Source organism: Amborella trichopoda, chromosome 2 (genome assembly GCF_054954075.1).
Source record: "Amborella trichopoda isolate Santa Cruz 75 chromosome 2, AtrichopodaSantaCruz75HAP2 v2.0, whole genome shotgun sequence".
Classification (NCBI taxonomy): Eukaryota; Viridiplantae; Streptophyta; class Magnoliopsida; order Amborellales; family Amborellaceae; genus Amborella; species Amborella trichopoda.
Genome location: NC_142337.1, coordinates 57,331,705 through 57,348,248, shown reverse-complemented (window position 1 = coordinate 57,348,248; position 16,544 = coordinate 57,331,705). Strand labels below are relative to the sequence as shown.

The 16,544-nt window shown below is 34.0% G+C and overlaps 1 protein-coding gene across 4 annotated transcripts; it reads right to left on the bottom strand.

The window, feature by feature from the left end:
* Positions 1-7,393: 7,393 nt before the first annotated feature.
* On the bottom strand, positions 7,394-14,837 carry LOC18431320 (enolase (DUF1399)). Of its 4 annotated transcripts, none has more exons than XR_016049763.1 (8): positions 14,360-14,781; positions 14,070-14,178; positions 13,557-13,961; positions 12,715-12,972; positions 11,091-11,697; positions 10,888-11,012; positions 8,699-8,844; positions 7,394-7,948 (listed from the first exon to the last, which is right to left on the bottom strand). XR_016049763.1 is itself a non-coding variant. In XM_006841445.4 (8 exons), exons 1-8 carry the CDS (start codon positions 14,560-14,562, stop codon positions 7,457-7,459), a joined length of 2,289 nt encoding a protein of 762 aa, XP_006841508.1. In that variant the 5' UTR covers positions 14,563-14,837; the 3' UTR covers positions 7,394-7,456. The 4 variants fall into 4 exon arrangements, 2 of the variants coding, with proteins under 2 accessions (XP_006841508.1, XP_088714928.1); XR_016049764.1 differs by having other exon boundaries at positions 11,091-11,681; XM_006841445.4 differs by having other exon boundaries at positions 11,091-11,641; positions 14,360-14,837.
* Positions 14,838-16,544: the final 1,707 nt, after the last annotated feature.

The window sequence follows — 16,544 nt, the reverse complement described above, 5'->3', positions numbered from 1 at the left end:
TTCATTGAATTTAGATGAGTTGCAATACAACCGCCATATAAATTTGCTCATAAAATCGTATCTCTCTCGAGTAATTCATAACATTTTCTCAAAATATGTAAAAAAAATAACTGATATGGACATTCTTAAGAGTAATTTCAAGTCAGTGGGTTTTGTTTTGCATCTTCTTATTGGGTTCTATATTGCATTCTGAAGATTGCGGGATCATCTTCTCATCTCTTATATAAAGTTAATGGATAAGAATAACATTTTTGGTGAAAAAAAAGAAAAAAAGAAATATAGAACCCAATAAGAAGATCTTGGGGTTCTAAAAGAGAGGAAAGGATTTCCATTACATGTACATTCTTTTTTATGATAAAGAGAAATACAGATATTGTTGATGTAGTATCACTCTATAACCTGATGCGTTAGAGAGAAAGGGACAGTCTTGCCTGAGTTGTAGAAAGATATAATGATAGAGAATCTAGAATACTTTTTAATGCTAATTTTTTTTTTTTTTATTAACAAATCAAAGAAGTAGTTTCTCTCGCTGGATTTAGTGTATGCGTGTGCACATGATTTCAAGTTACTGCATAGTTTTATATTTGGGTATTCAGTTGAGTGTGAATCTTTTCGTTGTGCGACTCAACAATAAAATTTATAAGTAACGGTGGGTGATCCTTATTTTAAACTAAACATGTTGGAATGATTGTGTAACCGCCAAAATGATGCAATCACGAGAACTTGGATGGTATTAAAATATTTGATGATTCCTAATAATATTTTTTTTTTGAATAATTTTGACAAAATAAAAATAATTTTGACAAGGAGCTCCTAAATTGGTGTTGAGCCATTACAGATAAAAATCAAACTCAAATGTGGTTTTTTATGTGTATGACTTGGTGGAATAGTGTGGTTAGTGTGAGCGTTGCAGACTTAAACGGTGTTAAACCCAAAGAAGTAACGTCTTCGTTATCTATAATGCTTGTGATCAACCAACCCTATAGTGGACATAAGGATTGATTGTTCACAAACAAGAGACCATTTGCATGTCCTAAAGGAAGAGTTGTGATGATGCATCGGTTTGCTAAAGGTACTTGATTTTAAAATAATGAAATATTAATTACTCAGTTTTATAGGGAAATACAATTTTGTGAGTATAATTATTTTAAAATCATGGCAACTATAAATCCCTCTGCACTTACTGGATACTTAGCCAGAATTGAAACTCTGGACGGATCTAAGTTCTCTGATTGAAAGCAAAAGAATGAAATCACTCAAGGCATTTTGGATCTTGATTTAGCCTTGCGTGAAGATGAACCTCCCAAACATAATAATGAGAGCACTACTGAACATACAACTAAATATGAGAAATGAGAAAGATCTAACAGGATGAGCCTCATAATTATGAAAGGGTCCATCAGGGGGCGATTCCTGATGAGGAAAAGGCTAAAAAGTTTCATGAGCAAGGTACAAGACCAATTTGTAGGTCTCACTAAAGCCTTGACAGACACCCTTATGACGAAGTTATTGACCATAAGGTATGATGGTCACCGCTCTATCAGGGACCATATTATGCAATTGATTGATATTACAAATCAGTTGAAGTCAATCGACATGAACATCTCAGAGGTTTTTTGGTGCAATTCACTCTCCACTCTTTGCCTGCGCAGTATGATCAGTTCAAGCTTGTTTATAATACTCAGAAAGAAAAGTGGAATTTGAGTGAGGTTCAAATTATGTGTGTTCAATAAGAAAAAAGATTAAATCAAAATAAGCTAGAAGTTGCCCATTTAGCAGAGACTAACTCATGCAGAAAATGAACCTTTAGAGCATAAAAAAATAAAGGTTATAGGATACATGCAAATTATTAATCAAAAGGGACTACTCAGATTCAGAACAAAATGACCGGAAGGAAAGAAAATTCTTCTTTCACATAAAGAAGGGGAATTTGAAGAAAGATTGCCTCTAGATGATAGTTTTGTAGTAGACCTGAGAGATACTCTTAATGTGCCAATTGTTGGACAGGTATGAAAATTAGATATTTATAGTTTTAATTTAATTTTAGAAATAAAAATTACTTCTTATTTCATAGTAAGTGTATTATGGGTTCTGGAATTATGTGATGATCTCTATAAATTGAATTTGAATTCTTTTTTTTTTTTTTTTGTAATCTCTTTTATCCTTTCATGTACATAATATGAAACATGAAAATATGAATGATAATAGTTTATGTTGTGGCATAGAAGGCTGGGGCACATCCCAATAGAAAGGTTGCATAGATTAGTCAAGTAAGGAGCGTAGTTTGTAACTCAAATGTGCCTATTTCTCTATAAGGGGCCCTAAACACTGTTGCTGATATAGTGAATCACATTCCAAGTAAAAAAACTATACTAAAAACCCTACTTCAAGTTATAGACTTGTAGGAAGCCTAGTCTAAAACAGTTGCATGCTTGGGGATGCTCTGCAAAAGCCAGATTTTATAACCTTTGGAAAAGAAATCAGATTTAGAGTCTATAAGTTGTTATTTTTAGGTCCTCTAGATTTATGGAGAAGCTTGTGAACGAATGCAGTTACCTCAAGTTCAGTGGGAGCAAATTCACTATTTTGGTTCTATATATAGATGACATTCTACTGCCAACAATGACATTCATATGTTGCATGAAGTAAATATTTTTTATCTTTGATATGAAGGACTTGGGTGTAGCTTCATGTGTGATTAGCATAAAAATTCATCAAGACAGATCTCGAGGGATTCTAGGACTAATACAAAATGCATATATTGAGGGGTTTCTCAAGAGGTATAATATGCAAAAGTATTCTCCATGATATTGCACCTATTAGTAAGGGTGATAACGTCAACAAATTACAATGTCACAGATATAATTTAGAAAGAAGAATATTCCTTATACATTAGTTGTGAGAAATTGAATGTCTGCTCAACAGTGCACCTGTCCAAATATAGCTTTTGGTCAGTATGTTGGCTAGATATCAGATTAACCAACGGCTACAACATTGAAAAGCGGCTGAGAAAGTAATGATGTATATGCAGAAGATAAAGAACATTATGCTCACATAAACTAAATCTGATCATCTTGATGTGATTGGATTTTGAGTTACAGATTTTACTGTTTATCTAGATGATAGGAATTTGACATCAGGTTATATCTTCATGATGACTGGTGGAGCCATTCCTTGGTAGACTCGTCGATTATGGTAGCAAAATTTGCAGCTTGCTATAGGCTATCAAGCAAGCTTTGTAGTTGCAGAATTTTATCTTGGGGCTTCGGTTTGTAGATTTTTTCCAAACCACTAAGAATTTTTTATGATGATTCTGCTGCAATTTTTCTTTTCTTAAAAACAATAAGAGCTTGGACTTATCCAAGCATATAGAAATTAAATATCTTGTTATTAAGGAGAAGGTCAGGGAACTTGTAGTGTCCATTGAGCACATCAGTACAAAACTGATGATCACTGTTACCTTAACCAAGGTTTTGAGTCCTAAACGGTTCGTAGATCATGTTGATCATATGGATTTAATTAACATATGGGATGCACTTGGTCAAGGGAGTTATATGGCTAGCATACAGTATGTGACACTCTTTCTGTTTGATTTATGCATATTGGATGCATCAAAGTTCGTGTTTTATATGTATACATAAGGATAACAGGATATAAAGTTTTGGAGCGTATTTAGAAGGGATATAGATTTTACCATGTCATAAAGTTTTTGTCTACCATAAAGGTATAGAGAGTGTTAGTGCCAATGGTTTAAAAACCGGATCGGTGACCCGGATCGGACTTTTCAAAAACCGATCCGGATCGGCGAATCGGCGATCCGGATCGGAATAAGGTGAATCGGTCAGAATAAAGCTTCAAAAAAATCCGAAAAAATTATTAAAATTCATTATAAATATTGGTTTTTAGGAATTCAATAAAAAATGAGGGTACTCCATTAAGAATTTTCATGTTTTTGAATGAATATGCGAATATTGATATGTTCTTTCCCTGCATGAACCGCCATTCAGCATTTAATTTACAGTATTTCGTGCTCATCCCTACACTGTTGCTGTTGGGACTCGATATGTGAATAATATGGCTGGGATAGGGTGGCTTCAGAATCATCATCTCTCTCGTTTTCTCTTTGAATAATATGGATTAAAAAAAAAAAAAACAAATTTTCAAAAAAATCGATCATGGATTAAAAAAAAAATCACAAATTTTCAAAAAATTCTATCATGGATTACAAAAAAAAATTCGATCATGGATTAAACAAAAAAAATCACAAATTTTCAAAAAATTCAATCATGGATTACATAAAATTCGATCATGGATTACATAAAATTCGATCATGGATTACAAAAAAAAACAAACAAAAAAAACAAAAAATTCAATCGTGGATTACAAAAAAAGAAAAAAATAGTTCGATCATGGATTACAAAAAATTCAATCATGGATTACAAAAAACTCTATCATGGGTTACAAAAAAAGCAAAAAACAAAAAATTCAATCATGGATTAAAAAAAAACAAACAAACATTTCGATCATGGATTACAAAAAAAAAACAAACATTTCGATCATATATTACAAAACATTCGATCATGGATTACAAAAAATTCTATCATGGGTTACAAAAAAAAAAAAAAAATCGATCATGGATTACAAGAAAAGAAAACAAACATTTCGATCATGGATTACAAAAAATTCTATTATGGGTTACAAAAAACCAAAAAATTCGATCATGGATTACAAAAAAAAAAAAAAAAAAAAAAAAAAAAAAAAAAAAAAAAAAAAAAAAAAAAATTAATTTCCGTACGGAATCGGCGATTCACTGTTCGGACTCGCCGATTCTGTACAGTGAATCGGCGATTCACTGTACAGAATCGTCCGGTTCTCTCTAGAACCGGACGATTTCCGATTTTTGGGCGATCCGGTTCCTTTTTCACTATTTTCGAGTCGAACCGGGCGAGTCCGGTTCGACTCGGCGTTTTTTAAAACGCTGGTTAGTGCTAATACTATAACCATGAAACGACAATGTATCATTTATAGAATACAATTAGCCTTCATGGTTTGGTATTAATAGTTTTACTTGTCAAAGTGTTGATTTTAATAGAGTATTTGGCATACTTTAATTGAGGATGTATTTTTTGTTATAACTATTGTTAGGCCAAGTGGAAGAAGGTTAGAAAATATCCCTAATTTATGTTCTAATGATAATTATATAAGGGTAATATTGTCCACAATTTAAGTGAATTGGTTATCCAATATTAAAATAAAGATTAGTGATAACAATCACTCCCACTAATCTTCATCTTAATATATATGATGGGGATAAATGAAGAAACTATAATAAGAAAAGGATATAGGGTGACGGTCCCAGCTCTTACTCATTCTTCATAAGGAAGTTTCTCATCAAGCTTGGAGGAGAAAAGAGATGAATGCCAATCCACCACTTGAGATAAGAAGTCGTTTTCTTTTATTACTAGATCATGACAGGTGTGTTTAGATCTATTGTTTTATTCTTGTTTTTCAATAATCATGAACAATGATCCAAAAAAGATTTACATGTTTTTTAGGTCCTTAAATGTGTAAATTTGTAGCTTATTTTTACATTTTCTCCACCGATTATGAAATCTATGGCTCAAAAAATAGTACAGATCTTGCGGAATCCATGAATACTTGAAAACTGATGGTCTAGATAAGGTGTTATAATGTACAATATTCTTAGAATTCGAAAATCCTAATTTTTTTTACTACTTTAATGGTCGGGGTGAGATGATAAATTTGAAGGTTCTCCATTGCCAAACTGAAAGTGAGTTTTGAGGTGAGGCCTCATTTATTTGGATAGGGCTGCAATATCCTCCATACTTAAAATAGAAAATATATGAAGGAGATGGACAAAATTTTATGGATGGCCTTTACGTGTGTCTGAGGATGCACTTATTGCAGTGAGTCCACGCTTCCAAAATCCCACCTGGAGACGGATTTTGTATTGGCCATCTCGATGAATATGGAAAAAATGAATTTGAGCCTTCAAAGCTCCATCGCGTACCCCCTTTAACGGATTATTTATTTTATTTCAATTTTTCAAGGACCGTCAAACGGTTCAACTGAGCTAATCGGACGGGTGGTAAAAAAGTGTTAAAAAAATAAAAAATGCCAAAAAATATATGACAAGTTAGTTAAAGCAAGATCAAACAAAGCGCATCCAAATGAAGTTAAAGATTTTTGAAAAAAAATGGATTTTAAAGAATCAATTAGTTTCCAAGGGTATTTTTAAAAAATTTCAAAAAAGATAGGAAAACTTAAATAGAATAAATGGCCAAAACAATTTCCATTTTTTTCCCAAATGATGAAAAATATTAAAAATGCATTACAAACAAAATTTTCTTTTTTTTTTCTTTTTTTATTTTTTAAAATTTTTTAAATACTAAATTGACTGAAACCGAAACCGTCCAATGGCCGGTTACGATTTAACCGGGCGGTTACAATTTGAACCACCTGATTTTTCCCTACACTGCATAACATTAGTTTTAAAACTTGTCCATTTTTATAGGGTGAGATCTAAGTGTTAAAAAACTCAAATTACAAACTATTTTTTAGAGTAATCACCTAGTGATTCTAAGGTCATCACCAAAATTTCACATTGAAAAAATCTCCCTAGGATCAAGGGAGTAGAAGTAAACTTTGCTCCCGAAGGAGCATATTATATGTGCTCAATTTTTATTATTCATAAATCAAAATGAAACATTCAAATTGTAGAATTAGGTGAGAAGTGTCATTTTCCATCATTTCTTGAACAAATAAAGGGTGGTAATTCATCAAGGACGCATTTGGTTGGAGCGCAAATATTTCCCCAAAAAAAATATTTACATAGGTAAACACTTTGCGGCAAAAACATATGCAAACTTTCTTTTCTCTATGTGTCTTTTTAATATTTTTGGTTAATCCAATGGGAATGACAAGCCCCTACTCGTTTTTTCAATATATTAAGGAGGAAGTTAGATTTTGAAGATGTTAATTGGGGGGGTCAGCGATATGAATGGATACCAGTATGAATGGATACAACGATGTAGTAACTGGGTGTGTGGTATATCCCAGTGGAGATTTGGGCGCCTACTCTTATGTGAGAATGATGTAGAGAGCTCCTCAAATGGCTCAACAATACTACCGGCAACGCCCTTGGCCATTCTACATACTACCGGCAAGGCTCTAGGCCATTCTCGATATTTGTTTACACGTTTAAAAAGCATTGTGTAATGAATTTTATTACACAATGCTCAACCATGCCACCGGTAAGGCCCCAGGCCATTCCCTTACCAAACATATGTAAGGCAATTTTACTGTTTCAAACCAACCAAACGTGCCTGCGCAATTTCGAACCCTAAAGCTTGCAGTTCATCAAAACCAAAGCTAACCCAACCAGGAAAAAAAAGTTCACTATCAAAAAAGGTCCACCCCAAAGCTATATTTGTTATCAAAAAGCAAGCAGGCGACCCATTTCATACAAACCCTTGCCTCCATCCACATGAGAATTCCTTGTCTGACTACCACCCTTGTAATCAGGGTCTGGCAAAGCCATTACCATTGCAGCATTCAAATACCAAGGTTGCAGCCATGGATCCACAATGGACGAAGAAAGAGAGGATGAAGGGTGCAAAGTAACTGATCCCCAATCTCTACTCCCACGTTTTGCTTCTTTTAGCCTCTTCCTGATCAAGAAATTCCCCACATCTTCTCTTCTAGCTTCACACATTGTCTGAACCATGGCTGTACAAATAAGCAACACAAGCACTGCATCTTCTTCAGGTAACACTTCCATGGCAAATAATTTCCAGTTCATCAAAGCTGTAGCCTTCCCATTTGGACTGTCGGGGGTGAACCTAGCCATTGTCAGGAACCCCTCTTCCTCTTCAGGTTTTGCTCCTTGGACCTCGTAATGGAGTTTTCTGCCATTCATTAACCTCACCTGTGCAACCCCAACTTTATTGAATGAGAAACAATGGGTTTAAAGAGGGAAATTTATCAAAGTATACCTCGCTTTTCAACTATTTAATATTTTATCTTTTTTTATAATTCCAAACCAACGTCGAGTCGATGTAATTTGAAATTAAATCAAAACAAATGGATAAAATATCAAATAGTTAATATCTTGGTGTGTTTTAACAAAAGTCCTAAAAGAACGTTATGGAAGAAAGGAACATGAGGGAAGGAGTATTGATAAGGAGAAAGGAAATTATTTTGGATCAGTCGGATATATATTTTCTACTAGGTTAGTATGAAAGGTGTATATTGCAATCAGTATATATTAGAAGGGTAAATACAAGATAAGACAATATATACTTTCCCTTCACACTTCGCATAGTTTACTTCTCCAATTGAGCATACAACGGTCAACACTTAGTTGGACATAGGAGATTGGATCTGTGGAAATAAATCACAATCATAGTTTTCTAATACTTTTCAGCTCCGGCCAGATTACGATCTCCACTATCCAATGGTTAATCATCAGGGGCAATGCTATTGTGGTCCACATAAAAAAGAAAACCAAGTACCATGGTTCTTATCAACAAAACAAAAAAAAACATGGGTTTCTCAGTTTGGTAACTTCCTAGGTGTCAAAAAACAAAACAAGAATTTTCAGGACATTGCCAAAAATTTGTCAACCATTTATTGAGACTTGAGAATGAAAAATCGGATCTAAGATCAGAGTGCATACCGTTTGGGGTGAATCTTTGTTCTCCAGCCAGAATCGGGGCTCCTGATTACATTGTATCGTAAAATCATAACCGTTGGATAAAGACCAAGTTACTTTTCGATCTTGTGAGCCATCTTCTCTTGGTATTGCTGTTCCCGCTACATTTCCTGTAATTCAAAAATTAAAAGAGGGTTTCTATGAGCAAATAGAAAGCACGCATGAAAAGAACACCTTACCAATGAAATTGCAACTTAACCAAACAAAATATCTTCCAAGAAATTCATACAAGCCCACCATATTTGGTACCAGTTTTATTCCTCCTACAAGTCACTTTTTTTTGGGGCAAGAACGGTCATTCATTGAAGGAAAAAATTGGTATAGAAGTCAGGTGCATCTCAAAAATCCATAGAAAAATTTATTCCAATGCTAGAAAAACTTCCACTTAAACCATCTCAATTCAAGAATGTATAGTTATGAAAAAAAAAATTTTATTTTGAATCATGACAATAGTTCCTCTCTCAATCTATTAACTTGACCGTTCATTTTTAAGTGTTTATAGATCCGCCTAATCCACACTATTTTTTAGATTTTAAATTTCATAATTAAAAATGAAAATAGACCTTGAAACCATCATATAATTTTCCGGAACATATACTGTATCTTTCGACACAGTTTGGGGGTGCGCCTTACTTTGATTGATTGATGTTTGTACCTTATACAAATCATACCCTCTATTAAAATATTTTCTTCTACAAGATCATTTATTTGTATAACAAGGACACAATCACTCCTTGCAATTAAATGCTGACTCACAGCCTCGAATGTGTTTGGAAGTTGGAAAAAAAAATTAAGACTTCTAAGCCTTGTCAATGACCCACACCCCCAAGCCGCAGGGATTTTAAATTTGATGGCCAACTATGGCTTTGACGTCATTATAACAAAAGTAAATAGTCTTATACATGCTATTCTTTTGGGAAACTTCACATTAAACTCGTTCTTTTGTAACTTTTCTTTTTAAGGATTTCTATCTTCAGTTATCTTCTAGCAAGGGCGAGCTACTTGTGTCATTAAAATTAATTTGGGAAAATATCAACAAAAAAAAGAGTTGAAACATCTTATATAGAGGGATCAAAAGATTGCAAATTACAAACGAGAGAATATGCTTTTAAAATTCTTATATCAATCAAGTACGTCCTTAAAAAAAGTTAAAAAAATTCCAAAACTGCCCCTATTCAGTGTTTAAAAACCCAAACATTTTGGACATTTGAATAACTTTACTCCAAAGAGGTCTTAACTGAATGGTAATTAGGGGTAAAATTACGAAAGCACTTCTAACTACTCTAGCCTCCCAGGCAATTTGAATTATTATTATTATTATTTTTTTTGAGGATGCACTGTAGAATTTTAAAATTATATATTTAAATATAAAAATGTAATTTTTTTATCGCTTTAGTGATATTTTAAACGGTTTATACCCCTTTTTTTTAATATTTTTCCAGTAAATTTTACGCATCATATATGCCAACTTTCTCGAGGTAAAAATAACTGAAGGACATGAAAATAGTGTTGGACCCCATTTGTGATGGGCTAGTGCGAGTGGAGAGACGGCCTTCTTAAATGTCATCATCATCCAAGTACAATTCTCACTTGAAAAGTTGAGCATGTGCGATTTATATTGCCTGTCTTTCTCTTTCCTCGCTTGCTTCCAGACTCAATGAACTTGGGCCTTCTTAAGCTCCCTCAAATACAATTGAGGCACATGCACGCAATAACACATGTTGAGTGATTTCAAAGTGACAAAAAGTATTTACAATCAAATCGGTGATCGAGTTTATCGAATCGGTTATTTAAATTTTTAAAAAAAAAATTAAAAAAAAAGTGAGGCGAGTTCTTACCGACTAGTTCCCTATATATTTTACAATAACCGATTTGTCCCCAACAATTTCCCATCCGTTTTGGCTTGTTCTAATCCACATCGATCTTTTTTTAAACCTTGACACGATCGAATCAACATTTTTACTTGTAAGCAGTGCAAGAATAAGCATTATTTGAGTAATAGTATGATTTATATTTTATTTTTTTTTTAACCTGGGGGAGTGAATGGTTTGGGGGTATATGCCTGGGTAAAATTTGAATAGTTCAAAAGGTACGTTTTTTATAAATTTCTTAAAAGAAAATAGTAGAAGATAAGGAAAGAAATCTTTTCTTACCGGGAGCAATTCCTACTGAACCAGCAACATAAGACCATGAGCCAAGGCACACTTGTATGATCCTCTCCTCCCACTTCACACCCACTGGAGCTTCGCCTCGGCGTCGCCAAATTCCTCGACCAACTCTGTAACTTTCTAGCCTCAACATCAACCAAAACTGCCCCAAATACAACCAAAAAAAGAAAAAAGCCAAGAACCCTCACCGAATCCTAACAACAAAGCATTCTTTCCCGGCATGGTCTAGCACAGTGCGAGTCAACCACCGACCTTCTTGCGGCCTGAACTTATTCATCCGCAAAATTACATCAGAGACCATGGCTCCACGATCATCCGTAACTAAATCTGGAACACATTTGAGAAGATACGGTGCTTGTATAGGTGGTGTAATCGAGGCCACTACTCTGAGCTTCGATCCCATACTTTGCTCGATTTCTCGACTCAAAGTGAGAGAAGGGGCTCGTAATAGGTCGTTCCATAGGAAAACTAGTCTCTCCTGCAAAGTATTTGACCTAAAGCAACCAAGTTTTGATCTCCAGAGTTCAATAACAAATCCCTTGGTGCCGAATTCACATTGTAGGTGCCATGTTTGTTGCCATGAATTTTGTGTATTAGAAAGTAAGCTTGAAACTGGGGGGTCAATCTTGCATTGCCTGTGACATCTCAAGAATCTTAGTTGAAGAAATGAGCCCTTGTTCTTTTCTTCCCATTTCTCCTCTCCTTTTTCTTCCCCATCTCTCTTGATAGATATGCATACCTGTTGATTTGGAGGAGCTGCATCACTGTAAAAACTAAACCTGCAAAAACAGATACCTTTGCCTCCAAATTGCAAATTTACTTAGGGGATTGAGGAAATGAACAATAAAATGTATTGACTCCAGATATAAAAGATGGAGTGAGTTAGTGATGAGGAGGTAATATGCATTAGGAATGGGTGATCCCATATACAGACTAAATTTTGGTGAATAAAGAGCTTTTAAAAATTGTAAACTGGTCGTCATTTGAATTTATCAAGTTTATACGAATTAAATACCTTAAAAAAATGAATAATAATAATAATAATATTAAAAAAAAAAGATTTTGTGGGTTTTTTAAAAAAAAGGAAAAAAAAAGAAAGAAATAGCACTTATTGTTTTTTAAAATTGAGCTCAAAATGAAAATTGACTTTTGAAAAAAAGCTTAAATTAAAAAAGGAACAGATTTAACCAAATAAAAAATTTATCACAAAACGAAAAAAAAAATCATCTTTGACTTCATCTAAATGGAGCATAGATCCAAAATCATGTTTTATTAAGAGAAAATATATACAAAAAATAAAATAATTGAAAAAAATGGTGGACAGAGAACAAAATTCGATCTTATGAATTTTATGGTTTTGATGTAGAAAATTATTTTTGCTTCAATATGATAGGAGCATTTTGGGATAAATTTTGACAAAATTTGGTGAAACAATAAGAAAGAACTCTAAGATTTTCAATTTATATTTTTGAAAAAGTTCCCAAACTTGGGACTCTGATTTTTTATCCCAAAAATGATTGTTTAGATATTAGGGATCGAAAACAAAATTTTTGATATTAATCTCATGATTTCTAGTAAGAAATGAGGAAAAAACATCGAGTATAGTGAAAGTTTCAAGGAAAAAATATTTATTTATTTATTTTTATTTTTTTCTTCTCCTCGTACTTGGACAGTACCGAGTTGGGGGCAGAGACGGATTACGTCTTGCGTGGTTCCATTCGCTCGGAGATTTTTTTAGACGGAACGATTTCTTTGCAAGAATTACAGTATTAAGTTTCATAAACGCGAAGAGAGAGAGCGAGAGAGGTTTACCTCAATTAAGAATCTGGGACCCAGTGACTTCCATTTCTTGTTGATATCCACAGCAGAGACCTCAGAGAAAATGGTGGGTTTCAATAAAACCCTATCAAAACTGGCTCCTGCTTTCTGATAGGGGCGATCGAATGTGCTTTCCCAAAGCTTGGCCGTGGTCCTCACATCTTCACTAGTGCCTGAGCCCCATTGCCCCACCACTTTCCCCAAAATCTCTCCAATTTCCCTCGTGTCCTCAGCATAAGATATAGGAAAAGTCTAGCAAAGAAATCAAAGTTAGGAACCTACCTCTAATTTGAAACCTAAATTTTTTGAAACTAACTGAATGCGATCAAAACAGTACAGAAGACATTTCTCCAACTGATTCCGAATCCACCAGAAAAATATCCAAAAGTCTGATCCCTAGTCTACCTATTCGAATCCGCTTCGGATCCTCATATAGAAAAAAAAAAAGAACAGTGGAATTGGCCTCTAACAAAGTTAAAGGGTAATTTCTAAAACCCTGTTTACGACCCATATATGCTTTCAGAATAAGAATTTAAAGGAGCACACAGCTTGAAGAAAAGGCAAAAGAACAGGGAACTACATAAAGTTAAAAATTTAAAAAGAAGTTCAGGAAAAACTTTGATTCTCTCAATAACAAATTTTATATTTTCCTTAATACACTTTCAGGAATTTTTTGGAAAGCCAAAAGCCCAAAACTTTAAAAATCTGAGACTCCCCTCTGGGCAGCTCTGTCGCTCTCTGGTCCACACCATTGGCTCAAGACAAAGAGAATCTCTCTCTCTCTCTCTCTCTCTCTCTCTCTCTCTCTCTCTCTCTCTCTCTCTCTGAGTTAGAACCTGATGAGTAGTCCACATTAGGAGTATATCGGAAGTTGGCACTACGCATGTCTTCTGACTCCCATTCGTTCCCAATCTCTGCAACATATATAAGAAACCCTTGTATCTATGTTTAGCGGCTATCAGAAACGATGTCTCCCCCATGAAAGGTTCAGAAAACCTGGCATACAGTGACCTCAGCTCACCAGATGCCAACACGAGATCCAAGCCATCCACTCTCAAATCAGATGGATCGTCACCCTCCATTGCATCAATCTCCTCGAGATCAAACCGCTGAGATGGATACTTTCTCTCCCAAACCCCTCTGCATCGATTCCAAGCATAATCTTCATTTTCTTCATCAAAAATTGCAGGTTTCTCGATCAGTTTCCCAAACTTTGAAACGCAATATCGCCGAAAAGCCACCTGAAAAATGAAATTAAGGTCTAGAACTTCCGTAATTGGAAAATACTTGACTAGCCGGAAATTCGCCGAAAAACTCGCTGGAATTTGCAGAAGGGGTAAGAGACTTACCGGATTCAGGCAATGGGCAGTCCATATCCATTGGATGTCTAATGGCGGCAAAAGCAAGGTGCGGCTACCTGAATTCTCTGCAATTAATGGCATCCATAGGTCCCGATACCTGAAATTCAGTGAGTAGTTTCCAGCATCTTATGAGAAATTAGAGGAAACATCAAAAAGCAGAACTTCTTGGCAGTAAATTTGTCACCATTTAACGAAAAGAAGTAGGATGAGCTCCTATGTCTAGTGTTTTAGGTTTTGGAGTTTCTCTCCAGAAGAATGGGGATTTGATGATGAAAGACCTTCGAATAGCTCGATGGAGAGAGGGAGTGTGAAGAAGCCATGGAGAATTGACGAGAGTCTTGAGGAAGCAAAGGTGCCTTCTCGCTGCTGAAACGAGATCAATGCTCACCCTTATTCCATGAACAGAGGCGTCACTCCCTCTGTTGCTCGTTGCTGCAGAGTACTCAAACAATAAGAAGCCATCGCTGCTCGCCCGAGACATGCTGCTCTCTGTATCTACAAAGATGCGACCGCGTGTGCTTGGGTCTAGTGAGAGAGAGAAGGAGGTGAAGGAGAAGTATTAAAAACAGGAAAAATCCAGAGAGAGAAAGGCATCAACGGACATGACATTCGACATATAATGAGTTTTTCCGACACACGTCAGAAATAAACACGTATCTCCCCAGTGCTGTTGAGATCGTCCTAATTCCTTTTTCCTTCTATGTTTTTAATTCGTGGTGTGGTTTGAATGGCGCCTCTATTCAATCCAAGTAAATCGCATTTTCAACTAGTACCGAAAAAATATAGCGCGGATGGAGTTTTTTTTTCTTATTGTACACAGTAAAATTTTGACATGTATATATTTTTATTTTATATATATATATATATATATATATATTATTGTTTTGTACATAGAGGTTTTTTACTAAATAAAAGCATTTTTTATCGTGGTGATATCGGAAAGTATTAAATACTACTTGTGAGTGATGTCTTATTTCATGTGAATGACGACGACCCCTTCTTAATGACAAAAAATATGAGGCTCTAAACAATAAAAATAAAACGCGCTTTTAAATAGTATCGAGAAATATGGTTTCAATATTGAAAATCTTTGTGATAGCCTTAAAATATATTTTCATCTTTAATTATAAAATTTAAAGCTTTAAAATAGTGTAGATCGAACAGAATTATGAAAACTTCAAAATATTGAAAATTGACGGTCCAAAAATAAGCTATAACATGTATTATTTTCAAAACTTGAAATCTATTTATTTCTCATAGATCTATGCATCTTGATGTCGAGACGATCAATTTGAGGATATTTGGACATCAAAACAACCTCTTCTAGTGAAAATTTTGAGGTAGGCTCTAATTTAATTGTTTAGAGCCTCAGCTCTATATAAACTTTTTTTTAAAAAAAAATGCCTTATGTACAAATATTATAGTATCTAAAAAAAATTTTGTATAATGATAAATTACTCCATAGTGTGGATACCCTAACATAACCTTAAAATGAATTTTCACCTCTAATTATAAAATTTAAAGTTTAAAAAATAGTGTAGATTAAGGTTATCAATGAAAACTTGAAAATCTTTAAAATTGACGGTCCTAAAATGCATTACAAGATGTACTATTTTCAAATTTTGAAATCCATTATTTTCTCATATATCCCGAGATCGAGATGATCAATTTGAGGATATTTGAGCATCAAAACAACCTCTTCTAGTCAAATTTTTGAGGTGGGTTCTAATTTAATTGTTTAGAGCCTCGCACTTATATAAACTTTTTTTTTTTTCTTTTATCTTTTGTACATAATGGAGTCATAGCTACATGCTATAGAGACTTGAAATCCACCGTTACTTTCATCAACGAACGGTGGAGATGAGCTCAAGCATGGGTTTTCAATTTGCTAACATCACGTTTAATTTAATGAATGTAGTTTCTACAAGGCCTAGGTCAAACAAAGTAAAACCTTACCTCAAATCTCCCACCAGAGAGTACTTTGGGCATGAAAAATCTTCATAATAGCTTTAAAATCAATTTGCTACACCAACTAAAGAATTTGAAGCTCAAAAATTTATATAGATCTTGGATATTTGTGAATACTTATTTCTAATATGAAATAGATTATCTAAATAATCTTTTACAATATATAAGACTTAAATTTTCTAAAAAAATTATTATTATGACCATTATGATCAAGCCTGAGATAGTCGACTGGATGGTTTTTAACACCAAAACGTCAATTTTTTGTGAGTTTATTTTTTGGAGTTTATTTTCATGAAAGTTCAACCATGGTTGGAATTGTAATGTTTGATTCCCACCAAGCGTAGGGGCCGTTTTCCAACTGCCTCAACCAAATAAATATATATATATATATATATATATATATATATATATATATATATATATATATATATATATATATATATATATATATATATATATATATATATATTAAATTAATAAATCATTATTTTGAAG